Here is a 14,382-nt window from a genome sequence, read left to right as displayed (position 1 = left end):
CCAGCAGCCATATGGGTTGCCGGTGCTACAGATGGTAGTTTAACCCACTGCAGTGCAGTGCCAGCCCTTTAACATGATTTTTTAAACAAGAAAACTCTTTCAAAATGATTTTTCCCAAATTTTAAAATGACCACTGTAGAAAATTGAGAAAATATAAACAATCAAACAGAAAAAGATCTGTTCCTCTCTCCCCGAACAGTAATATTGCTAACACTTAAAAACACATTCTGATTCCTTTTTCTATGCATTAATCAATCTTTTTTATATAGCAGTGGGATCATACTGTATGTTCTGTTTTCACTATGCCCCTTAAAACAGCAATAGATTTTTATTATCTTTTTGTGTCACAACATATCCCAAAGATGTGGCATTTATTGAAAGATATATCATCACTTATTTTGCCAACCCTTGATTATCTAGCATTAGGTTCTTTATTTTCATTACTCTAAACAAGCATTTTTACACATTTTTGACTACTTTTTTTACTCATATCTGTGAGTGTTTACTTTGGACAGAATCCTAGGAATGGAACTGCTGGGTCAAAGTATAGGCAGGCCCCCGTGTTGGGCCATCATCTGGGTTCTCTTTGCAGTGGCCCCACTTTATTTTGTTGTTTTGTTTTGTTTTGTTTTTGTTTTTGTTTTTTACCACTCACCTATCCTCATTTATTTATTTATTTTTTATTTAATAAATGTGAATTTACAAAGTGCAACTTTTGTACTATTGTGGCTCCCCCCCGCCTCCCTGCCTCCCGCGGCCCTCCCCCCTCTCCTCTCCCTCTCCCATCCTGTGCTTCATCCAGTTTCATTTTCAATTACCTTCATATACAGAAGATCAACTTAGTATATACTAAGCAAGGATTTCAATAGGCTGCACTCACACAACCGCACAAGGTATAGGGTATTGTTCGACTAGTAGTGTTGTCTTTAAGTTTCATAGTAAAACACATTAAGGACAGAGATGCTACGTGGGGAGCCTGTACCCAGTGACTCCTGTTGTTGATTTAGCAATTGGCACTCTTATTTATGACGTCAGCAATCACCCGAGGCTCTTGCCATGAGCTGTCTAGGCTATGGAAGCCCCTTGAGTTCACCAACTCTGAACTTGTTTAGTCAAGGCCGTATCACAGTGGAGGTTCCTTCCTCCCTTCAGAGAAAGGCGCCTCCCTCCCTGACACAGCGGCCCCACTTTAACTTTCCAGCCCTAAGCTTCTCCTTCACTACACTTGTGCTGGAATCCCCGAGTGTTAGAGCAGAGGCTTTAGGAGCATAATTTGCCGAGTCAGGCAGGACTGAACCCTAGCTTTGCCACTTACTCAGTCTGACTGAGCACTTTTCTCTAAAATGGGGAAATGATTTTACTTTCCTGGTGTGGCTGTTGTGAGGCATAAACAAGATTTTAAAAAATGCATGTAAAGCCCTGACACAGACCTGTCAGGTTGAAACTGGTCATCCATTGATCAGGATGGTGTTAGGCTGTTCCTATCCCTGAGCCTAACCAAACCGTCGTTCAAGGCCACATTTAAGATGCTGCTGCCTGGGTGAGGCTTTCCCAGCCAGGACAGCTGGTCTCCCTGTGCTGTTAGAGCACTCGGGGCCGGACCCTCGCTGATGTTCAGAACACACTGTTGTCTTGCTCCCACATGTGTCTGCTCTAAGTCTGTGTCTCCATCCATTGTCCGTTGCCATAACAGACCTGGGGCTGGGTAATGTAGGAGGACAAGAGGTTGATTCAAGCTCACAGTTTTGGAGACCTGAAGCCCTTATGACGAATAGCATCCCAGTGGTGGGAGCATCTGTAGGAGCGAGGGAGAGCATGTGAAGACAGGAAGCCAGAGATGCAGGAGAGGCTAGGCTTATTCTTTTATACTAGCCCTTCCATGAGAACTAATCCCTTCCTAGCACAAGGCCCCTGGGGACCTAATGACCTCCCCCTGAACTCTCCTCTTAAGAGAGGTCACACCACCTCTTAATGTCACCATGCAGAGGACCAAGCCTCCATCATAAGAATGCCTGGGCACTTTGGGGACACATTCACACCAAATGCAAACCCTAGCAGGATGGAAGGAGCCGCACTCTCATCACCTGGCACTGTGCTGTTGGTCCTTCACCGTCACGCAGTAACTCAGTTTCCATTTGTGTTCTTGGGGAAGGGAGGTAGTGATGGAAAGGAACCTGCAGCTCAGTCATCAGGATTGCTTTTCTTTTTTTTTTATATTTATTTATTTATTTATGTATTTTTTGACAGGCAGAGTGGACAGTGAAAGAGAGAGAGACAAAGAGAAAGGTCTTCCTTTGCCGTTGGTTCACCCTCCAATGGCCGCCGCAGCCGGCGCGCTGCGGCCGGCGCACCGCGCTGATCCGATGGCAGGAGCCAGGAGCCAGGTGCTTTTCCTGGTCTCCCATGGGGTGCAGGGCCCAAGCACCTGGGCCATCCTCCACTGCACTCCCGGGCCACAGCAGAGAGCTGGCCTGGAAGAGGGGCAACCGGGACAGAATCCAGCGCCCCAACCGGGACTAGAACCCGGTGTGCCGGCGCCGCAAGGTGGAGGATTAGCCTAGTGAGCCGCAGCGCCGGCCCAGGATTGCTTTTCTAAAAACAATTATTTATTTGAAAGGCGGAGAGACCAAGAGATAGACACAAAGGGAGACAGAGATCTCCCGCCCTCTGATTTACTCCCTAAATTCCTGCAACAGCCAGGGCTAGGCTATGCTGAAGCCGGGAGCTGAGAACTCAGTCTGGGTCCCCCACACGTGTGGCAGGGACCTAAGTCCTTGAGCCGTCGCATTCTGTCTTCCAGGGTGTGCATTAGCAGGAAACTGGAACTGAGAGTGGAGTCAGGAGTCAAACCTAGGCACTGTGATATGAGATGCAGGCATCTTAACCAGTATCTTAACTTCTATGGCAAATTCCTGTCCTAGGAGTGGGTTTCGGTTTCCTTAGAACCCTTGGGTAGCTCAGGAGCTGTGAGGGTGGTTGGTAACCCCAGGGCACCTGAACCCCCAGCAAAAGGAGCGGGTAGCTGTAGCAGTGAAATTGCACAGGAACTGCCAGGCCTCTCGCTAGTGCTGAGCCTCTCCGGGGCATCTGCCAGCTGGGAAGGCCAGGGCTGAGCAGGCAGCACCGGGATGTTGTGTGTGCACGATGCCTGCGTCACCCTCCTTACTCTGCAACCAGTAATCAGATGGTTTTGTAGCCAAGAGGGTTTTCCTTGTGCGCACTTCCCCACCCACAAAGGCCCCTTTCACAGCCACGCAGATGCCTCCCCAGTTGCCAGGGGAGATTGAGAAGCGCCCGTTCACAGAGCTGCAGATGGGAGGGCTGGGCAAGAGAGAGCTTCCAGGAGAGGGCCCCGGAGGAAGGGAGGGGATTCCTGGAGTCGCTCTGTCACCCCATCCCCTGCCTGTGTGTCTTTCAGGAGTCATGGCTGGCTTCAACATGGGGGGCGACCTCAGGGAGCCGGCCGCCAGCATCCCGCTCGGCTCGCTGGCAGCTGTTGGCATCTCGTAAGTCCCCCGCGTGGTGATCGGTCTGAGCTGCAGAGTGGGAGAGAAAACCCCAGGCTGAAGAGGGGATTGCCCGCTTTGTTCCGAGAGCGCCCCGACTGTGACCGGTCTATTTCATACCCTGATCCTCCTTTTAACACTCGGTGGGCTGGAAAATTCCCGTCTGGTGCGTTCAGACACTGCCCTTTCATAGCCCTGCCTGGGAGGAGTGGCGGGAATGCAGATCACAGACCCAGCCTTTCCCTCAGCCTCCAGCCCCCCTTTTCACACCCCTACTTTGAAGTTGGAGATTTTTCTTAACCATTGCATTTCCAGGATTATTGGAGGGAACATAAGGATGAAGAGCTTTGCAATTAGACAGATGAAAGTTTGCATCTCAGCTCTGCCGCTGATGGGCTGTGTGACTCTGCCACCTCACTTAGCTCTCTGAGCTTGTTTCCTTTTCTAGGAAAGTGGAGTAGTGATGATCTGTGTGCCTCACTGGCTGTGTGTGAAGCTGCAGGGCAGGCCCAGAGACACTGGCTCTCCTGCTGCCCCCAGCTGGCCTCCCCTCCATCTCCCCAAGGCCCTCCAGCTTCTGGGTCTTTAGTTCACCTTGTGCCACTCCTACTAGGAGGCTGGCCAGCCTTTGGGTCTGTTTCTGGCCTGCTAGGATTGTTTGTTTTTCTCTCTGTGCCACAAGAAGTTTTGCTGCCCTTGACTGGGTGGGTGTGAAAAGGCAGTGAGATCATAGACATGACAGTGAGTTAAGAAGTTATTTAAACTGTGATATTGTTTAAAAATTTATTTATTTGAAAAGTAGAGCGATAGAGATATTCCATCTGTTGGTTTACTCCCCAAATGGCTCCAACAACCAGGAGTCCGGAATTCCATCTGGACAGTGCCCTAGGTACTGCCACTTTCCCAGGTACATTTGTAGAAAGCTGGATGGGAAGCAGACCAGCCAGAACTCAAATCAGTACTCCCATGTGGGATACCAGCATTGCAAGTGGTAGTGCAACCCACTGAACCACAACACCAGCTCCAGTTGTGATTGTTTTAAAGGCATTAATACATCTATGTCACAAGTACTGAGTCTGCTGTTTGCTTACTGCAGTTGCACTGTTGCAACCAGCCAGGCACATACACCAGGCTGTCTTGTACAAAATAAGGCAATAGCAATGGGAGCAAAATGAAGACAACGGAGGTACAGTGGAGTTTGGGGAGGAAAGAAAAGAAAGTGGGTTCTACGTGGGAACCCTGCCTTGGTTTTAGTGATCCTTGGGATGTCCTGGGAGGAACCTTTGGCCTACTCAGCCACTACCCAGGTGGTCACCAGAAGTCACACAGGGGTCATGTGCTTGTTCAAGATTACTGTGGCATTAGGGTTAAAGCCACTGCTTGTGGCACAAGCATCCCATATGGGTGCAGGTTCAAGTCCTGGCTGCTCCACTTCTGATTCAGCTCCCTGAGAAAGCAGCAGAAGGTGGCCCAAGTATTTGAGCCCCTGCACCCACTGGGAGACCTGGAAGAATCTCCTGGCTCCTGAATTCAGACTAGCCCAGCTGAAGCCATTGTGGCTATTTGAGGAGTGAACTGGCAGATAGAAGACCCCTCTCTCTGTCTCCTCCTGTGTCTTCTTGTAACTCTATTTTTCAAGTAGATAAATAAATTGTAAAAAAGAAAAAAAAAGATTAATAGACATCTTGGGGACACAGCCAGCCCACTGTGCCTTTACATACTTTTTTTCCTTTCTATTATCTGTGCTCCAAAAACCAACAGAACTGAGAGGCCCAAAAGGTCATCAACTTGTTTTTCTGCACAGGGAGGGTCGAGTGTGTGGCTGCCCCAAATCCTAACACAGGGGCCCATTAGCCTCTTACTTCCCCTCCCCTGACCCTTTGTGTGTTTTTCTTTTTCTTTTTTCAAAAAGATTTATTTCTCATTTATTTGAAAGGCAGAGTTACAGAGAGAGGAGGAGAGACTGAGATAGAGAGAAAATAATCTTCCATCCAGTAGCTTATTTCTCAGATGGCTACAATGGCTGAGGGTAGGCCATGCTGAAGTCAGCAGCCAGGAGCTTCTTCTTGGTCTCCCATGTTTGGCTCTCCCCTTGGTGCAGGGCCCTAAGGACTTGGGCCATCTTCTGCTGCTTTCCCAGGTGCATTAGCAGGGAGCTGGATCAGAAGCAGAGCAGCCAGATCTCAAACCGATGCCCATGTGGGATGCTGGTGTTGCAGGCCAAGGCTTAACCTGGTACACCACAATGCTGATCAACTTTTTCTTCTTTTAATATAAGAAAAAGAGAAAGCAATGATGCTTATTTTTCATTTTTGGTACAAAATATGCTAGAGGAGAAACAGTAGAAAAAGGCCCCTCACCCCAGCCGGCTGGGGAGGCCTGGTAACTGGCTTGCTCTCTAGTTTTGAGTCAGCCCCCACAGGAAACCAGAGGTGGAGTGGTGTGAGGTTGGGGTGGGCTTGGCTGGGGCTGGTGGCATTCTGCTGTGCTCTTGGGTTTTACAGGTGGTTTCTGTACCTCGTCTTCGTTCTCCTGCTGGGCGCCGTCTGCACCCGAGAGGCTCTTCGCTATGACTTCCTGATAGCTGAGAAGGTGTGTGAGTCCTGCGCTGCCCAGAGGGCTCACTTGGTCAGCTGGGTCGCTGCTCCCACCTACCGGGGCTGCCTCCCCTTGCATTCCATCTGGGAGACTTCAGTCCTGGGGCTCAAAACTGATGGGAAACTTACAGCTTCTGTGTATGGAGCCCTAGAAATCAGTCCCAGTACCCAGGGAGGCACATGAATTCAGGTAACTAGAGACTGGAGCCATTTCCATGTCAAAAATCAGGACAGAAATACAAAAAAAAAAAAAAAGGCCAGCCACCCAAACTCTCAGCTCATAAGCCTTGTGTTTTTTAAAAAGATTTATTTGAAAGGCAGAGTTACAGAGTAAGAGAAAGAATCTTCCTTCCACTGGTTCACTCCCCAAATGGCCACAATGGCTCAGGCTGGGCCAGGCCAAAGCCAGGAGCCAGGAGCTTCATTTGGATCTCCCATGTGGGTGGCAGGGGCCCATGCACTTGGGCCATCTGCTACTTTCCCAGGCATGTTAGTAGGGAACTGGATTAGAAGTGGAGCAGCCAGACTCAAACCAGCATCCACATGGGATGTCAGCATCACAGGCAGCAGCTTAACCCAGTACCCAACAACGCCAGCCCCAACTCCTGTGTTTTGCCAGTTGGTTCACTTTCCACCCAAACCACAAACTGCCAGTCACAAGAAGCAAGAAAGGAGGAGGCTGAGGGACAGAAAAGGGGGCAGGGAGGTGGAGTGATACTAAGGAGCCCAGCACCAGGGTGAACGCCTGGCAAAGACAGGGCAGGAGGATCTGCCCTGTCCCCAACAACCCTCAGCTTTCTGGTTGCCCTGAGAATCCCAGGCTCCAGGATGAGTGAATTCCTTGTGTTCCCTGATCGCTGCTAGCCAGCTGGAGGTCATGTAATCCAAGGACACTTGTTTGGCATCACTTGACCCTCCAAGAATAAAATTTCCAAACATTTTTTCTGGAAATCCCCCAAAACTACTTTCCTTAGTTTCCTGGAGGAAAAGCAGGCCTTGTGATTCCCGTCAGAGAAGAGAAACTCCCTCCCCACCCAGCTGCCTGTCTCTGATGGGGATCAGAGGGGCCCCTGCTGCCCTGCCTTTCTCTGCCAGGCCCTCAGCCTGAGTCTCGCTGAGTCTCCCTGCTTGTGTTTTAGGAGAGAGTGCTGTGTTCTCGTGGGGTGAGGCTGTGTGGAGCAGCCTGGACCTGCCTCAGAGCGGGCCAGTGCTTAGGACATACTGCGGCAGGGAGCTCGGAACTCACTTTTGAAAACAATTTCTTATTTAATTATCTTCACTTTATTTGAAAGGCAGAGAGAGAGAGAGAGAGAGAGAGAGAGAGAGAGAGAGAGAGAGAGAAGTCTTCCATATGCTGGTTCACTCCCCATATGTAAGCAACAGCCAGGGCTGGACCAGGCCAAAGCCAGGAGCCTGGAACTCAATCCAGGTTTCCCATGGAGGTGGCAGGAGCCCAAGCACTTGAGTCATCACCAGCCTCAAGGTGCACATTAGCAGAAAGCTGGAATCTGGAGTGAAGCCAGGACTCAAACCAGGTACTCTAGATATGAGATACAGGCACCCATAAACTCCGTTAGCACGGATTTCCTTGTAAGTCGTGTAGACTCATGCAGAGGTGATGTTTGTTTTCAAGGGTCTTGCCTGCAGGCCGACACGGGGAGCAGATCAGGCAGTACCAGAGCTGACCCCAGGTAGCGAGGCTTGCTCTGGGGGAAGGAACCTGTGTCTGTCTTTGTATCCACATGCACGTGTCTGTCTAGAGTTTCATCTCCGAGGGTCTTTTCTCCAGTTGTGGAATGAAAAGCTTGGCTGCGTTAGAGGGACTGGAGGCCTCTGGGGGCCGATAAAGAAGGAAGGATCGTTTGACCAGGGAGAACTGATCGTGGCTTGTCTGCAACTCTCCAGTGGCTGGCTTGGTCTTCTGAAACTGCTTCCTTTCTAGCGCTTCCTCCAGAGAAATCCTTTCAATCATCAGGGACTCTGATGTGGATGGAATGAGGAGCCCCACTGGGCTCGTCTCTCCTCTGCTTCCCTGCTTTGTGCGCAACATTCAGAATGGACCCATGGTGGGGCAGGCAGCCTGGTGTCCAGGGAAGGCACAGACTTCTTCCGAGACAGCACAGTAGTTTCTGAGGCTGAAACCCCACACTGGATAATCAACACCTGTACCCAGGAATGCCACCTGCCCCAGATGGCAAGACAGGCAGGCGAGCTGTTGCCAGTTGGGGGCACCTGTTAAATCAGGCCCATCAGCAATATTTGGACACATGCACACTCTAGGATAAAAGGTGGAGATTTAGTTTTTGGAGAGGATGATATTATTTCCTTGGGATGAATTATTAGAAAGGCTATAAAGAAAAATGAAGCAAGCCCACTGCTCTTAGTTCTCAGTGGCAACCAGGGGCAGGTGCAGCAAGTGAGTACACAGTAAGGAACCAACCATGGCAGCTCCAAAATAGCAGCGCCCTAATGTCAGGTGCCCCTCCCTCAACTCCTCCAAAAGGGGGCACACAGGATTTTCCTCCAGAGCTTTCTTCTTTCCTCAAGTATCTAAAGTGTCTCTTGTCGGGTCTGACCTGGCAGCAATAGCAGGCACTGTACTCCAGTAGTAAGTTGGACCACAAGTGATTTCACTGCCGGTACCTAGAGAATAGAGGCTGCAGCAACGAGGCTGGAGGGGCAAGGACAGAGTCTCTGCTGGACACAGGAGGCAGTCTCCCATCCTGGTATGGCTTTAGCAAGTCACGCAGCTCAGCTTCATGTCCTAACTATGGCCTCAGTTCTGAGCCCATCTCTGAGCTTTCCTGGGGCCTGAAGTGAGGCTGCCTCTGTGTGCCAGAAGTATCACTGTGGGACACAGGCAGGGCTGGCCTCTGACTGCTTCCCTTGGCACTGGTTCCCATGAGCTGCTCAGTGGACATCTCCCTCTCTCCCCACAGCCTTCTGCCAGAACTGTCTCCCATGGCTGCAGGCCGCCCTCGCTGCTTTCTGCTGATCTGCTGCTGGCCAGTTGATCCATTTCTGGGTTTCCTGCAGCTTCTCTGGCCTAGTTCTATTACTTTCCCTGTTCTTGAATGTCAGTCTCAATAATGTTCTGCTTTCTTAAGAATTTTTAGTATACTGCAGTAGGTCTGAGATAACTATCAATGCACAACACCTGCCACATAGTGGGTGCTTATTAAATTTCAACTTACCTTCTGGGTAAGAAACAGTGAATTTCTGCCAGGAGATGCCAGGCTTGAATCTCCTCAGGAATTCTTTGAAAGGGGAGTGCAATGGGTACGCTGTGCTCTTCCCAGGGCATCGCCATGCTGGCTGCACATTGCAGTCACCTGGGGGCTTTAAAAGACTCCACAATGTCTGTGTCCCATTCCATACTAGTCAGATCAGAAGCCTGGGGTGATTCTCACCTGTTGCTAGAGTGGAACCCTACAGAGTTACATTTTCAAAAAGCTGATGATAAAATTTTATCATGGAGTCTGTCTGCTTATAAAAACAAACAAACAAACAAACAAAAAACAATCCGCATAGGATGGATTGGGTAGAGAAGACAGAAAGCAAGATGATAAATGAATGATCACATCTCGGAGTACACCAAGGATTGATCATGGGACCAGTTTATCTAGCAGTTTATGAGACCTTGAGGGCATGGATCACAGAGAAGTTATGTGGCCTCATTAATTCAGCTGCTTAGCACTGTTTGTGTCAGGTGCTGCAAGGCAGGGGCCAGGATGCATGATACGCATCTTCACTTAAGGGGCGCTTGTGCACTGGCAAGATAAGCCGTGAGCTAATGAACTATCCCCGGGGTAAAAGATAACAAAACACCATCAGAGCAGTGTATGTCAAGTAATAAAATGGGCGGTGAAGAGTTGAGACAAGTGAGCTTAAAGGGGATAACAAGAGCCTGCATTTCTGTAGGGCAGAGCAACCCACACTGAATCACAGACAAGACAGGCTCTGTGGTGGTTGTGAGTTTTTGTCTATCAAGCCTCTGACGTCCCTGCCCACTGCAGGTGATCTGCATTACATTATCCCCCTGAAGGGAGGGAGTGACCCATTTATTATCACAGCAGCCCAGAGGACCAAACCCTCTCCTGCCTGTCCCTTTGCAGCCCCTAGACTAGGTCATCAGATGCTCAGCTGTAATTAATGAGGCAAAAAGAGAGAGGTGGTGAGGGGTGGGCATTGGGCACAGCAGTTGCCACCCACATCCCTATCTGTGTGCCGGGTTCAAGTCCCAGCTCCTGTGCTCTCCATTCCAGCTGCCTGCTAATGTGCATCCTGGGTGTCAGCAGATGATGAGCCAAGTACTTAGGTGCCTGCCACCTGTGGAGGAGACTTGGGTTGAGTTCCAGACACCTGGCTTTTTCCTGGCCTAGCATCTGCTGTTTCAGGCATTTGGGGGAGTGAACTAGAGGATGGAAGCTCTCTCTAAGTGTCTGTCTTTCCAATTAAAAAAAAAAAAGTAAGTAAGTTTTTTTAAAGAAATGATGAGAGTTCCTCTGCAGGTGGCAGGTGCTGGAGCATCCTGGCAGACTGATGCTGTTGAAGAGTCTGGGTGTGCCTCCAGGCTTCTGTCCTGCCTTTCTCCAAACCTGAACTTTTAGCTTCCTGATGATTCTGCCAACCTGCAGGGTCCTACAAGTATAGCATTAAAGCGGGGGGATATCTTTTTCCTGATGCAAATCCAGACTGATGCAGGATTCCTCAGGTGGTCAGATTATTCCAGTGATAATTTATGAGCCAGGAAGATTCCTCCCCATGCTTATGTTCAGTGTAGCTCAATGACAGGGATCCAGTGTATTGCTCAAGAAAGAAATAAAATTTGGGGTAAGGAGAGTCTTCATCAAGAAGGGTGTTAAGTGGCAGAGTTGGAAACTAAACCTGACTTATCTGTGCTGGTTGGGTAAAGACACATGGCATCCCCAGTTCTGGCCACTGAGCCTGAAGTTGAGTGGAATGGGGAGGGCACCGCAGAGACCCAGGAGAGCAGAGAGACTCCACTGGGTGTGGGTGAGGTCCAGCTCAGGAAGGTGTGATGGCTTCAGGCTGGCAGGCAGGGACACAAGTGCACGGGGAGTGGTGCTGATCTTTTGCTGGCCCTCTCTGACTCTGCTGGTGCCTTATGGGCCAAGGGGACATGGGTCCCATTCAGCCCCCAGCATTTGTCTTTGCTAGACACAGAATACTGGGCTGATGCTCCCAAAGCAGCTGTCCTCACATCCCCTTGAGGGGCCCACAGAACTCTGAGGAGCAGCCCCTATGGCGAGGGGGATTGGAGGCGGCCTCATAGAGGAGGTGAGGTTTGTGCTGAGTCCTGAAGCACAGTTTAGCAGTCAGACAATGAGTAGATTAGGGGATGTGGTGGGTAGAGCGCTCCAGCAGGCAGAGAAATCATGCTGACCCACGACTCTGTGTGCTGAGTGTGGGGCACACTTGGTCATGAGCCATGTGGGAGCTGCAGGCATGTTTGTAGCAGGGGCATTTGGGTCAGATCTGGTTCAGATCAGTGACTCTGGCAGAGTCTAAGGATGACACAGAGTGAGGAGAGCATAGAGACAGGAGGCTGTTAGCTTTGTGGTTGGCCAGTGGTTCTCAAAGTGTGGTCCCCAGCCCACCAGCATCAAGGTCTTCTGGGAACCTGTTGAAAATCCAGGTTCTCACCCCTACCCCCAGATCATTGATTCAGAAACTCCGGAGTTGGTTCCCAGAAATCCGTGTTTTCTCAAGCCTTACAGATGAGTCTGATGCCTGCTGGTTTGAGAAAGCGTGTGCAGTCCATGTCAAATGTGGGCGAACCTGGAGTAGTGGCATGCAGTAGGGTGGGGCTGGGGATTGGGGAATTACTCTATCCCCGAGGGTGACCCTGGAGGACGTCCTGTGCTCAGCTGCAGCAGGGTGGGCAGTGTGGCGGCAGTGGAAGGGCTGTGGCACTGGATGATGAAGCCGTTTTCTCACCTAGGTGTCCCTGGTGGGCTTCCTCTTCCTTCTGGGCTTGTACATCTCGTCTCTGGCCTCCTGCATGGGAGGACTCTACGGAGCTCCCCGGATCTTGCAGTGCATTGCGCAGGAGAAAGTGATTCCTGCACTCGCCTGTCTGGGAAAAAGGGTGAGTGGCCCATTGTTTGAGAAACATACCTTTTGCCTTAACACAGCTGTTGGCCCATGCATGCTTTAGTTTTTCTGATTAGAACTCCTGATTGGCCGGTGCCGTGGCTCAATAGGCTAATCCTCCGCCTGTGGCGCCGGCACCCCGGGTTCTAGTCCCAGTTGGGGCACCGGATTCTGTCCCGGTTGCCCCTCTTCCAGGCCAGCTCTCTGCTGTGGCCCGGGAGTGCAGTGGAGGATGGCCCAGGTGCTTGGGCCCTGCACCCCATGGGAGACCAGGATAAGCACCTGGCTCCTGCCATCGGATCAGCGCGGTGCGCCGGCCGCAGTGCGCTGGCCACAGCAGCCATTGGAGGGTGAACCAATGGAAAAGGAAGACCTTTCTCTCTGTCTCTCTCTCTCACTGTCCACTCTGCCTGTCCAAAAAAAAAAAAAAAAAAAAAAAACAAACAAAACCACACAACTCCTGATCAGTTGATCAGTTGTCTAGGGTGGGATAGATGAGAATGCAGTGATCATTTCTTCCAGCCCGTCCTCTTGCTGGCTTAGGCTGAGGTCAATTAGATGAAGCATCTGAAATGTCACAGCACCCTGGCCACCTGGCACTGGGTTAGCCAGCCAGGCCCAGCAGCAGCTTGGACTGGAGCAGCAGGAAATGGAGGAAGCCCTATCCCTTAATAAAAATAAATTCCAGAGGTGGGCATTAGGCTTAGTAGTTAAGATGCAAGTTGGGAGCCTGCATCCCATATCAGAATACAGGAGTTTGAGTCCTGGCCCTGCTGCTGACTCCAACTTCCTGCTAATGTGCACCCCAGGAGGCAGCAGGTAATGGCTCAGCTACTTGGGTCCCTGCCATCCACGTGGGAGACCTGTATTGTTCCTGGCTCCCAGGGCATTTGGAGAGTGAACTGGGGATGAGAGCTCTCTGTGCTTCTGTCTTTCTCTGTCTGCATGTCTCTTAAATAAAGAGAAGAAAATTTCCAGATTCTCCTGTTTTAGCATAGAAGAATCTCCTGGTTAGGAAGGGAGCTGGTCTTTGCAGCTCTCACTCTGCTCTCAAGGCTTGTCTTGTCCCTGGGGGTTGCAGTTTGATTATTCTCCACAGCCCTGGCCTTGGGGCTTGCTGTTAACCATCATGCCCCCAAACCTTAAATGGCTGGGATGCTCCAGAGACCTTCTGAAAACCCAGAGGTTGACAAGAGAGAAGCAGAGACAGAGACTCCCACTTCCCAGGAGCTCGAGCTCACACAGTCTTGTGCGGGTGCACAGGTGCTCTCCGCCAGCCTTCAGGTTCCCAGCCTTCCTCCTGAGCAAACTATGCTCATCTCCTCCTTGTCCTTCCCCGACTTCTGTCCTCGGTCAGCCTGGGCTGGGGAGGGGTGGCACTGTTGGCTCTCCTGCCTTCTGGGTGCTGGTGCCTTTTGTTTTATTTTTCTTTCACTTCATTTGTTTTAGGAGACAGTGCATACATAAAAATATGATGCAAAAGAAATCGTCTTTTCATACAAATGCAGAGAGACTGCTCTCACTCCTCTTCCATGGTGTGAATATCCCATAGTCTGTTTACTCAGTTCCCCACAGGTTCACACTTGTGTGGCTTTCCAGTAAACAGTGCTGAGGTGAATAACCTTACCTGTATGAATAACGTTGTATATATGAGACAGATGTGTTTAATGGATAGTTTGGATCAGTGGGATTGCTGGGTCAAAGCATAAATGCATTGCTAAGAGCCTCGGGTGATCACTGACGTCATACCTAAGAGTGTCAATTGTTAAATCAACAACAGGAGTCCTTGTGCACTTACTCCCCATGTAGGACCTCTGTCCTTAATGAGTTGTACTATGAGAATTAACTGCAAAACTTGTTTTCAAACAATACTTTATACTTTGTGTGCATGTGTGAGTGCAAATTGTTGAAATCTTTACTTGGTATAGAGTCAGTCTTCTGTATATAAAGTTAATTAAAAACGAATCTTAGTGAAGAATGGGATGGGAGAGGGAGTAGGAGGTGGGATGGGAGTGGGGGTGGGAGGACGGGTAGAGGGGGAATAACCACTATAATGCTAAAGTTGTATCTATAAAATTTGCATTCATTAACTAAAACCTTTTGTGGGGAGCAACTGGACTAGACTATGTTACTGGAATTAAGACTTATTCTATGCATCTGCT

The 14,382-nt window shown here is 50.0% G+C and overlaps 1 protein-coding gene across 13 annotated transcripts in view; it reads left to right on the top strand.

The window, feature by feature from the left end:
• SLC12A8 (solute carrier family 12 member 8) overlaps window positions 1-14,382 on the top strand; it is a 184,643-nt gene that overhangs the window by 126,298 nt on the left and 43,963 nt on the right. For 11 of the 13 annotated variants that reach the window (XR_016233145.1, XR_016233146.1, XM_089331862.1 and 8 more), the window contains 3 exons: window positions 3,419-3,506; window positions 6,011-6,098; window positions 12,069-12,215. The exons of 1 other annotated variant lie outside the window; for it this stretch is intronic. Coding sequence is in view for 10 of the 12 variants with exons in the window: in XM_089331862.1 (XP_089187988.1) it covers window positions 3,419-3,506; window positions 6,011-6,098; window positions 12,069-12,215 (323 nt within the window). In the remaining 2 variants the exon portion in view is untranslated. The remainder of the gene's footprint in view (window positions 1-3,418; window positions 3,507-6,010; window positions 6,099-12,068; window positions 12,216-14,382) is intronic. One more of the 13 variants, XM_089331863.1, reaches the window with a different exon arrangement.

This window comes from Oryctolagus cuniculus, chromosome 4, assembly GCF_051225735.1.
Source record: "Oryctolagus cuniculus isolate XC-2025 breed Fujian yellow rabbit chromosome 4, ASM5122573v1, whole genome shotgun sequence".
NCBI lineage: Eukaryota > Metazoa > Chordata > Mammalia > Lagomorpha > Leporidae > Oryctolagus > Oryctolagus cuniculus.
Note: the sequence above shows the minus strand (reverse complement) of the source record. Positions and strands in the feature narration are given on the sequence as shown.